A 12603-nucleotide genomic window follows, 5' to 3' on the forward strand; every position below is an offset into this window, starting at 1 on the left:
GCACCCCTGAACTACTATCTAGAAGGAATTTGTCCATTGATCAAGAACAACATCAGATTTATGAAAAAGAGACTTTAAAACAAATCTATTGTGTTTGAACCATTATATTTTGTTTTGTTTGGTACAATAGCTATCATCACCCTAAACAAATACTAGGATCATTTTTGCGACCTATGACTGAAAAATCTTCCACAGTGAAAGTCTAAATTCCTTATGAAGAAGTAGGCAGGACTCTGATAACACGTGACTTATTTCACGGGATTGTGTGCAGTTTGGATAAAATAAACACGACAGTTCATTTACTTTTCAATTAACTAGTCAAACAACATTTATTGAAAACCAGTAGGTCAGACACTATTCCGAGTTTGCTAAATATAGCAACGAGTAAAATAAAGCCCATGCTGTCATGCATCTTACAACTAGTGGGTGGGGACAAATAATTAAATAACAAACAAGAAACTGTCAAGTTGTGATAAGTACTGCATCCAGCAAAGACGAAACGAAACCGATGTGATAAACGGTGGCTAGATAGCAAGGGATGACCTAAGATGTTATATTAAGACGAGAAAATTGTTTTCACTTTTTTAATGCTCTCACTTATTTCCCAAAGGAATAATTTTATCATCTTCATGAAATATACAGACATGCATACAAAGTATATAAGCACACAAACTTTGTATATAACATTTTCATATATTAATATATAATACATTGCTAAGTATACTTCATATTTGTCTTTGTGTAAAGTTGAGATAAATCTAGCATATCACTAAGTCAAAGGAATATAATCATTAAATATATTATGAAAAATTCTTGTGCTGTTTATGTTAAACTTAAGAACAAAATCAACTAAGTATTAGATTATCTTATGAACCAAAGACAGTATGAAATATATGGAGTTGTTCAGTGCCCTCTAATTTGGAGAGCACTAATATCTACCCAAATTTCAATACACAAATATTCTATGATGAAACTATAAGGCTTCCGAAAAAACTTGTTTTTAAAAGTGCTGCTTCATAGGTTATGTGAAAAATTAGGTCTAGAAGCCACCTACTTGACTGTTTGATTTTGATGACTCATAAAATTTACTGAATAGGCTGACCACTTGAGAATAAATACTTCTCTTGAAATTTATGCTGTAGTCTTTCAAAAAAATGGAAGTAAACTTGATTTCATTAGGAATAAGAGTGGATGTGCTCAAAACTCTGATTCCATAGACTTTATATCCTAGCATTTCTGTGTCTGTGTTGGGGAGTGAGTAGGAAGTTGGGGGAAGGCCATCAAAAAAATAAGAACATCACATAGTAGTGATTAGAGAATTAATTAAGTAGGATCCAGGATATAGGGGGTGAAAGGTCTCCCTGCTCAGGTAACATCTGAGTACAAGATATGAATGGAATGAAGGCCTGACCCCTGCAGAAGCACATGTGAGTAGCAGGCATTTCAGGAACAAGGACACTAAGATCGAAAGCCCAAGGTAGGCGTGGCGTTAGCATGTTTTAGGAATAGCGAGGTCAGCACAAGCTCTGACAAGGAGAGGGACTGGGGCAGAGAGATATTCAAGAGTGAAATTATGTGGGGAGCTATGGTAAAGAGTTTGGATTTTACCCTGAATGAGGTGGGAAGCCACTGAAGGGTTTTGGGAGCTCACAATGTACAAGTCAATAATTCAACACATTTTAAATATCAGCAACAGTGGTAATGTTGCACAAAAGATTTTCCTCATTTTAACACGAACCAATTCTACACACATACACAAAATAAAGACTATGGAAGGGCATAAAGAAAATGTTAACAATAGCTATAATTGCATAGTAGGATTATAGACAATTAAAATTTGTTTCTGCCTATCTACATTTTCTAAAGTTTTAAATATAAATATGAATTACTTTTGAGATAAGAAAAAGAAAACATTGGCCGGGCGCGGTGGCTCAAGCCTGTAATCCCAGCACTTTGGGAGGCCAAGACGGGCGGATCATGAGGTCAGGAGATCGAGACCACCCTGGTTAACATGGTGAAACCCTGTCTCTACTAAAAAATACAAAAAACTAGCCAGGTGAGGTGGCGGGCGCCTGTAGTCCCAGCTACTCGGGAGGCTGAGGCAGGAGAATGGCGTAAACCCAGGAGGCGGAGCTTGCAGTGAGCCGAGATCCGGCCACTGCACTCCAGCCTGGGCAAAAGAGCGAGATACCGTCTCAAAAAAAAAAAAAAAAAGAGAAAGAAAAAGAAAACATTTACAGTAATTCCACATAACTTTAACATAAAAAGATATTCATTACAACTTATATCAAGAGGACATCAAAAAACAGCACTAAAGCTTGTCTTGATATGTAAACAATGGATAGTGACTCAAAACTGTGAAGTTCCATCTATTCTAAGTTATCATTTATGGATACACTGGTTATATAACTTTGTCAACTGAAAAACTTTATATACTGTGTGGCTTCTCAAATAGTGCCTAAAGTATAGTGAGTAAATGTAATAAGCAAATCAGGCATGGTGGCTCATGCCTGTAATCCCAGCACTTTGGGAGGTTGAGGCGGGAGGACAGCTTGAGTCCAGGGGTTTCAGACCAGCCTGGGCAACATGGCAAAACCCTGTCTCTACAAGAAATACAAAAACTAGCCGGGTGTAATGACACACATCTGCAGTCCCAGCTACTAAGGAGGCTGAGGTGCAAGGATCGCTCGAGCCTAGGAAGTTGAGTGAATTGTGACTGCACCACAGCACTCAAGCCCTGGGTGGCAGAGTGAGACCTTGTCTCGAAAAATAATAAAAATAATTAATAATCTCCACCCATTCCTCATACACACAGATTTATATATTCACACACACACAGAAAACTACCTTGATTTTAGATGACAATTCAGATCCTACCTCTAAAAATTCGCTTCTAGATTTCATGCAACCACCACCACAGGTGCTAACAAACATACTAGGTATTCACGTTATGTGTCTACTGTATCAATTTTTCCTTTTTAAAGATATCCACGTTAGGATTTATTTCCAAGGACTTCAATGATATGACATTTAATTTCACATTTATTTTCAAAGGCTTGATGTGTCAACCCTGGCATGCCAGGTAATCTCACTGCTTTGGCTGTCGGGAGGGCACTATGCAAGAACTGACTGAACATTAGTGGTGTATTACTCACTGCCTAGGGCCAGTAGGAATATATACTCATAAACTGCAAGAAGTCTAACAGATTTTTCTCTTTTCCTTCATCTTTCCTTTTTTTGTAAACCTTAGACACATGCCATTAAATGAATAGTCTGAATGACTATGACATTGTCAAGCACACATTACCTCATAAAGAGATCCCCTAACTTCTGCCAATGCTCCAGCATTTTTATGACTTTCTCAGTCACCTGCCATGACTGATTTACATCACCAATTGAGTAACTCTCTTAGAAAGTACATTCTTCCCAAATTAATACAAACTTTTAATATTCTATTGCTGTATTAAGTTTTGTTTACTTTCCTCAACTTCAACTACTTTCTCTAAATTTTTCTGTTAAGTGTGTATGCGTATGCATATTGATGTATCATCCTAGGTTGAAATCAGGGAAACAGAGTACCATTCATTAAAATCCACTTAGAGAAGCTGATGACTGGTTAAATATAATCTATGGTGTCAGTGCACATGCATGCACATACACAAAAGCATGAATACTCTGAAAACGTCGATGCAAACAGTATAACTTCCATAACCTTGAAGTTACATAGCCTCAATTCACCTTAGGAAAACTCAGAACTTATAAAATTAACCAAGCTCCCACTATGTGTGACAGCACTCTGAGAGGGGATTTACAAATATGAACCCACTTCACTGTGGTGCTACTGTACTACCACTGTCCCATCTTGCTTCTTGTAACCCTCTTCTTTATGTTGCAGCCAGAAGTAAACTTTTAAAACACGATAGGAAAACACACACCTGATCCTGTCACTCTCCTGCCTAAAATGTTTTAGTGGCTTCTCTTTCCCTTTGGAAAAAGTTATATTCCTAACCACTGCACCCTACTGTCTTCTCCTTTTGATCTTCTCACACTTACTTCTCTTCCCCTCAGTCTCTGTACTAAATATATAAATCTATTTCTGGTTACTTTAAATACAGAGAGATACTCTGTATCTCCTCCTGGGTCTTCACTGTTCCCTCTTCCGGGAAGAATACTCTCACCCCTGGCCTGGCTAATTCTCTGAACCCTCCTCCTGAAGTTAGAAATTCTTGTGAGATGTTCCTGTGATACCCAGAATGCTGCCTGTCACAGAACTTAAATCCCTTTACAGTAGCTGCTGATTTAATAATTCAATGCCCTCTCTAGGTGTATCTGTCTTTTTCATCACGCTTTCCTAGCTTCTCACATAGTGCCTAAGGTATAGTAAGTATTAAACAAGCAAATCATTGAATTGTTAACTCCAGTTTAAAGTAGAAGATATTGAGGCTGAGAGAAATTGAACATGGATGGTCTCATCCCAATGTTCTTTTCCTTACCAGCTCTATAGTCAACCCCTTCCATCAGCAATTATAGGCAAGATCACCAGAATAAAACTAAAACACAATGACCAGCAACTGTAGTTATGCAATAAATTTAGTTTAGCTTTCCTGGAAGCCAGCACCAAAAAAATTAAGGACAAAACTTCTGAACTCAACAAATTTTTAACTTCCTATCATAGATCTCAACAAGAAGCCTGCCAGATGAAGAGTATATAAACTTACTCAGAACAATAAGATTCATTCATCTACTTAATTATCCAACAAGTATTTACTGACATCCTGTAACAAGCCAGTCACTGTTACAGGAACTAGTGATTTGGCAATGACTAGGATTAGCAAAATCCCTGCTCCCTGGAATTTACACTCTTAAATCAGAGAGGAAGGGTTTGAGGGGGGGAAGGGGAAAGGAGGAATATGTAACAATAAAAAAATTTTAAAACGATTTCAGCTATCAGTAAGTACTGTACAGACAATACCAAAAGAAGAGCGTGTAATAGATGGTGATGGTTGGGAATGGAGACTCTACTATTTAAGACTGGGTGATCTGAGAAGGCCACTCTGAGAAAATAACACCTGAAATGAGAGGTGAATAAATACAAAGGATCCAGCCAAAGATGTGGAAGGAAAGCTTTACAGATGGCAGGAGTATCCAGGGTAAAGACTTTAGGTGGGATAAACCTAGGAACGGTCGAGAACCAATTTCAAGGTGACTGGAGTAAAGAGTGAGAATGTTGAGGGAGAAAACATGCACTCAGAATCTGATGGTTCTGAGAAGAGTTCATGCACTGGAAGGTAAGGAGTGAGAAAGGCTAAGTGGTACAAATAGGGTCAGGGCAGTAGGGACTAAGCCTACCAAAAAGTAGGCTCTCTAAGTGCAATGAGAAGTCACTGGGTTTTTTTAAACAGGAAGTTAACAAGACCCAGTTATGTTTTATAACATAATTCTGGCACGGGGTGGGGAAAATGGGTTGTAAGGGATTAGAATGGAAGTAGGAAGTCAAGTTAGAATGGAGTGAGGTATACCATCTGGACAACAAACTTAAAAATGGCCTTTCAAAACCTAACCTGAAGGTACTTTAGAGGAGCCTCTATATTCAGCTATTCAACTTTTTAAAAAAGTAAAAATTTGATATGCTTGAAGCACCATAAAAGTGATTAGGTATATCTCACAAATCGCTACAATACTTTAGTACTGGCTTCCTACAAATTATGTGGGTGGATAACCAAATTTCCAAGGTCAGATTTTGAAAATTCTCAAGTTACTGCAGTGGTAATTTATGAAATATGGATACTTACTTTGACTAAGTACTTAACATCACCAGGAATTAGCATCAGGAGGTCAAAGATTATGATATGAAATTATACAGCAAATACATGGCTAGTTCCAAGATGACTGTGTAACTCAAGAAAATAATTTTAATTCTTAGTTCAGTTTACTCACAAGTGTGGAACAGACATAACAAGGTCTGTACTGCCTACCTAACAAGATAGTTGTGAGAACAAATGGAAAACAGATGTGAAAGAATTCTGGTAATATAAAGCATTATGCAAATACAAGTTTTTGTATAAAGCACAATGATAGACCTGGAAGAGCCTGAGGATTCATTTAGTATAATCTTCTCATTTCACAGCTGTAGGAACTGATATCAAGAGAGGTGAATTAGCTACGTCACTGCTAAAAGCAGAATTTAGATTTTGCTTTTATATCATAGAAAAATATTAATTTAAATAGTTTCCAAATTTTCTACAATGTAAACTGTATCATTAATTTTAAAGACAAGTATTCCACAAACCCCCATAAATCCTAAGAGGGAAAAGTAACTTGGAATTCTTTATGAACAATTTATTATGCATGTAAACAAAAATTTACATATTTTTACTTCAATTCCATGATATACATACATTAAATATGATTGTTCTTAGAGAACCATGTAACTTTCACAATGCTTTATAGTCAAGTCCTATCACTTAAGGAAACATCCAAGTAGCTTTACTTGGTTTTTGGCACTGAATTATACCGAAGGCCTCCAAAGTTTGATCTTCAAAATAATCCATATTAATATTCTTCCTAAATAGAATGTCAGTATTTCTAAAATTCCGTATCACCTAAATTCCTAAGAAGCTTATATCAAAATGTTTTTGCTGCTTAAACAATATTTATTTCCATATTTTATTAAAATGTTCAATATTAAAGAATCACATGACATAACAATAGTGATAGTTAACAGTGTTAATCCTAACTTATCATTAAGATTGCTAATGTGGATATTCAGTGATTGATGTTTACTAGCTACTTATTGCCTCCAGTCTTTATACCCAAATTCAATTTTATCTAAGTTTAATCTACTCACAAGAGAAAAAAAATCCTCCCAAGATGAAACAATTATCTACTAATTCTAAGCTTACTAACATGTTGCCTATACCTACGTTTTTGTACTTATTAATTTTTCTCTTACACATTCCATAATTATTTATCAAATGGTTTTTCTATGTTAAACACATCCCAGACATTACAGACAGTGATGAACTGAACAGATGAGGTACATACTTTCATGAAGCTTGCATTCCAGTGGGGAAAGACATAATAATCAAGCAGTAATAACATGAACAACAACAAACAAAAACCCAAAATATAATAATCAATGCTTGGCAGAGAATTAGAATAATATGGTGTAACAGAAATGCCCGAGGGGCTACTTTGAACTGGCCTGCCAGGAAAACCTCCTATAGCTGAGATCTGAGAGTCATGGATCCAGCCAGGTAAGCATCACAGGTAAAATTCTGGGCAAAATAAAACATGGAGCCTCAAAAGGCTCCATGGCTTGGTCTGTTAAATGTACAAAGGGAGGATCAAGGCAACGGAAGCAAGAGTGGGTAAGATGGAGAAAAGTCCAATGACAGGAAAGAAGAACAAGTGGGGCTAGTTCATGCATTGTTCTCCAGGGAGCGCAGATTCTACTTCAAGTGCAATAGAAAGCTACTGAGGAGTTTTAAAAGCACAGAAATGACATTGTTTGATTTATATTTTATAAATGTGAAGAATAGCATGCAGAAGAAGGGCAGATGAGAAATAAGGGAAACACTAGGAAGAGTACAAGTACTATTAGGTATTTGGAACAGTACAACACCAGGAACCGTGTAAGTGAGACGATGGTAGCTTGGACCAGGGTGGTAATAATGGAGATGGAGGGAAGAACGTCAATTCATGGCAAGGCAGGTAGAAGAAATAAGACTTGCTGAAGGATACAGAGGTTTGAGCAACCTGAGGAACCAAAGATAGGTTTGGGGTTTCAATACGTGCATAGATGGCAACCTCAATGATTTGAGATGAGGAAAACTAGGGATCCTAATAGTTTGTTGACTGCATGGCTGGTTGGTTGGTTGGTTTGGGTTAATATTTGGTGGTGGTGGTGGTGGCTGGGGGGAACAGTTAAGAGTTGTATTTTAGCTATGTCAAATCTGTGACAACATCCACACTAAAATATCCAGTGGGCAAATAAACAGACTCTTAATTTTTAAAATTATAATCAACCAATTGATGTTTCGTTTTGGGGGCAAAACTTTGTAAAACTTCACCTGCTTATTGAGTGCTTACTAGTTAACGCATACAAGTACAATGATGATCAAGATGACAATGATAATGAGGGAGGGGATACTTTGATCCATACTGTGGTGAGACAGTGATTCTTGAAATCCATAAACAGATGGGGTAACTAGATAACAGGCCTCAAGGTTTCTCTTCCTTTTGAGGTAAGCCCTACTTAAAGTAGTTCATACATGAAGCCCACCACAGGAAAGTAAAATAGGAATTCATTTATATTTTAAAGTTTGCTTAAACGTCTACACTTTTGCTTATAAATATCTTAAGGAACTTGAGAAACACCTAGTGCTTCCTCCAAACACAGAAACCTAATAAAAGTTCAAGTGAAATATGAACTTGGCTAGATACTTGCCATTTGAATTAATGTAGCTTTGTAAATAAATTCTGCTCTTTAATGATTTCAATTTTATCAACAGGATTAGCAAACCTCCTGAGATAGAATCCTTCCTTTAGACTGTAATTCACAGAACTCAGATTAAAATCAATAAAAAAAAATAGTAACCAAGACATCAATAACAAAACACACCAAATAAATCAGATATAAACTTTGGTATTTTTTATGTGTCCTCTTCACTTGAAGGCCAGCATCTGACATCTGTGATTCTCTGGTGCTTATAAACTAGATAGCTTTGTGTAAACTAGATATATACATACCTTCATATATGACTAAATAGGGCTTATTCAAATGTATTCTACCAACTATGGAAAACTGGAACATAAAAAAAGAAAAGTAATAGAGGTAGAAAAAAATCTCCTGTCAACACAAGAAGAGTATGTTTCTTTTCTTTTCTTTTTTTGAGACAGGGTCTCCCTCTGTCACCCAGAATGGAATGCAGTGGTATGAACATGGCTCACTGCAGTCTCAACCTCCTGGGCTCAAGTGATCCTCCTACTTCAGTTTCTCAAGTAGCTGGAACCACAGGCATGGTCCACCACCCCCGGTTAATTTTTCAATTTTTTTTTTTTTTGTAGAGACAAAGTCTCCCTATGTTGCTCAGGCTGGTCTCCAACTCTTGGGCTCAAGTCATCCTCCCACCGTGGTCTCCCAAAGTGTTGGGATTACAGGCGTGAGCCACTGCACCCAGCCAGAAGAGTAAGTTAAGGAAAGACATCTTTAAACAATTTTCAAGAATTTTATATATTTCATATATTCCAGTTAATGATGGTTCAAATCTATGAGATATTTTAAAGTGAACTGAACCAAAAACGAAGATTTATCACCTTAATTCAGGAAAAAAGGGATAAAGTGTCTATTGGAATGAAATCCAAAGGAGTCAGGCACTGCATATCCCCCACCAGGGCACTGTTTCGTTTACAATTCGTGTGTGTGTGTGTATGTGTATATGTGTGTGTGTGTGTGTGTGTCTCCATGGGGGTGGGAGGTAGGCATTAACTACATTCTTAATATTTCCAACCTGACTTCTCCATGATCCCTTAGGAAAAATTCGTAAGGTGCTCAATTTCACAATTCCTGAAGGACTGCTTGGAGTTATGTGTACAAAAAAAGGCTTATATAATCTTCTCCCTCCAAATCAATGCTGAGGCAAGAAAATACTTGGCTTACACGAGAGTAGGGCTGATCGAGTTAGTACATTACTGTGTTACTACGTTAGGCAAAGGTAGGTGCTTTTCTTCGTTGATTTGGGGAAAACTCTAAAAAAACAACTGTTATTCTGGTGGGATGTGATGGGAAGTTAAGAGGAGCCAATGACGGCAGATTTCAGAGCTTGTATGTTACTTTTCAATAAAGAAACTTCAGCCTGACATTGGTCATTTTTCTTAAATTAAAATACAATTTCACTGTGAAACAGCCTAAAATCAAAAGTTACATTTAGCATATAAGAATTTCAGTGCTAACACCTCTTTTGGCACAGATTCTCAGTTTCTACTGCATGCAAATTTGGGGAGGGGGGTGGAGAATGAACTCATGGCTTAAGAATCTGGCAACTGCTTGAATTTCACTGTAAAGACGCATCATTAAGAAGCTACGAATCTGACTCACTTAATATCAGGCTTCAGCTAAATACTTAAATGGTTACATAACGCCACTAATTTTTAAGAACAAGAAAGGATTTAAAAAAAAAAAGTCATGGCTTTAGGATTTCCTCTGTTTTTCATACTATAAAAAATGTCTTGTTTGATCCTTCGATATATAAAAAAACTTACTTGCTTTCTTCTTGAAGAATAAAAGATCTCCACATCTTCATACAGATGCCCATTATTAACCTGACACTCTAAGATGTGTCTTTCTTTGGCATTAGATAATTCATTTCTCTCTGACAATGATTCATGTTTACAATGTAAGATAAAATATGAGAAATTCCATTGTAATAATTAAAATATCTCTAAAATTCCAGTGAATTCACACATTATCAAATAACTAAACTGAAAACCAAAAACCATGCTTTAAACCCTGGATGCTTCACACCATGCAGATGACACATCGGAACCAATAACAAAAGTTTTCACTCAAGCTTTGACATTTCGACATGTAGTAGATATAACTTAAAAATTTTGGAAAAGAAATAAAGAACATACTGGAAAATTATTTTTAAAAAATCTTTTAAACTTCTCTATGAATAGTTTCTCAACTTAGCTGTAGTAAAAAAATTTACTATGTTTAGAAAAAAAATTTCTATGTTTATCATTAATCAAAGGTACTAAGTATATCATTTACCAAAGGTATTATCTCTTTTGAGATAAGTGTCACAAACAACTAACATGAATTTGCTTAAGCCTTAAGAGTTTCTTTTCCCAGTATTTCGAAAGGGGTAAGGAGAATCAGATAAAAGAAGATATTATAACTTCCTATAAACACTGTATTTAGAGCAATAAGAAAGCAAATAACAACGTTCCTCTTACATACTCAGCATTAAATTATCTTTCACAAAGCAAAAGGCATTTTTTTAAACCGATAAAGCAGTATGTGCAGTTATAAGAAGTACAGAACTCCCACATCTTGGCCTTTACATTCTTCTTCTTAAAAGAACGCAGCATTTATGAGCCCCATAATGACTATTTTAAATCCCTGAATCACATTGCAATAGAAAAACACTGTATAGCACAATGTATAATGGTATATTTAAATACAGCTCCAAATCCCATGCTTCTATAATCTATATTAAGTTGTGAGCAAATAAAGACATTTCTACCTTGATCATTTCTTAAGCAAAGGTTAACCAGAAAGGCAAGCCTTAGGAAGAAATAGAATACATACCATGATGTAGTCTCTTTCGTTAGAAAAGGCAAGAAAAACAGATTTAAATTAAGACTTGGTGTATAAAAGCCGAAAGCATAGAATTTGTATCCACATAATGAACTGATGTCTCCTCTAAAGACGTCAGATTGCTGTTCAGCTAAACTATCTAAAAATACCTCCTTGCAAACACACACACGAAATGACTACAAAGACAGGTCTTACTAAGCAGCTCGACTTGCACAAAATCACTTAATAAGTGGGAAAAAATTGAAGTACTTAGGGAAAAAATAATACAAATTTTTCATATCAATTATGGTCTTTTATGAGCTATTTTGCAAACCAGTACCAATGTGTAAAGAGTAGTTAATAAAGGATCTGAAAGCAAATCGTAATTAATCTAAGATGTCCAACAGAAAATCATGTTCTACGAAGTTAAAATCAAATAAATAAGTCTCCGAATCACCATCAACATTCTATTTAAAAATCAAGAAAAGGAAAACATCCTAGCTGAAAAAGCAGGAGTCGAATTCATGGATGCCACCGTGTGTCAGGCCATGTGCCAGATATGTAATTCCTGCAAAACCTATGAAGTATGCATCATTAACAGCACTTGACAGATCAGGAAAAATGGTTCTGAACATTGAAGCAATCTGCCTACTGTCACACAGATACAGAGAAGAGTTGGGTTCCAACCCACATAGGAATGACTCTAGAGCATTACAATCTAACAACAATAACTGGCATTCACATAAGCTTTACAGAGTGCAAAAAGATTCGGATGACATGAACTCTAGTTTTCTCATTTAAACCTCAAGTTTTCATCTAAAGAATGAGAAGCAGAATCCCATTTTGCTCCTAATATTGTTAGATGACTAAAGAAAATCACACACACACACACACACACACAGAGTACTTAGTAAAATAATTGTAATTATTACTGTAACTATTAATAATTCTTTTTTCTTTCTTTTTTTTTTTTTTGAAACAAAGTTTCACTGTTGTTGCCCAGGCTAGAGTGCAATGGCCCAATCTCAGCTCATTGCAACCTCTACCTCCTGGGTGCAAGTGATTCTCCTGCCTCAGCCTCCCGAGTAGCAGGGGTTACAGGTGCACACCACCGTGCCCAGCTAATGTTTGATATTTTAAGTAGAGAAGGGGTTTCACCACGTTGGCCAGGCTGGCCTTGAACTCCTGAATCTTCAGGTGATCCACCCGCCTCAGCCTCCCAAAAGTGCTGGGATTACAAGCGTGAGCCACCATGCCCAGCCAATAATTTTCAAAATAATATTGTGAGGTAGACCAGTATG

General features: G+C 36.5%; 1 protein-coding gene across 15 annotated transcripts in view; it reads right to left on the bottom strand.

Annotated features, from left to right (window-relative positions):
- Positions 1–12603, bottom strand: part of RAPGEF2 (Rap guanine nucleotide exchange factor 2) — a 211577-nt gene that overhangs the window by 62792 nt on the left and 136182 nt on the right. The window contains exon 1 of one of the 15 annotated variants that reach the window (XM_021938913.2): positions 11315–12233. The exons of the other annotated variants lie outside the window; for them this stretch is intronic. Within the exon in view, the coding sequence (XP_021794605.1) occupies positions 11315–11317 (3 nt within the window). The 5' untranslated portion in view covers positions 11318–12233. Of the gene's footprint in view, positions 1–11314; positions 12234–12603 lie in introns of those variants that run through there. 15 annotated transcript variants of the gene reach the window in all.

The sequence above is a fragment of the Papio anubis genome, chromosome 3 (genome assembly GCF_008728515.1).
Source record: "Papio anubis isolate 15944 chromosome 3, Panubis1.0, whole genome shotgun sequence".
Classification (NCBI taxonomy): Eukaryota; Metazoa; Chordata; class Mammalia; order Primates; family Cercopithecidae; genus Papio; species Papio anubis.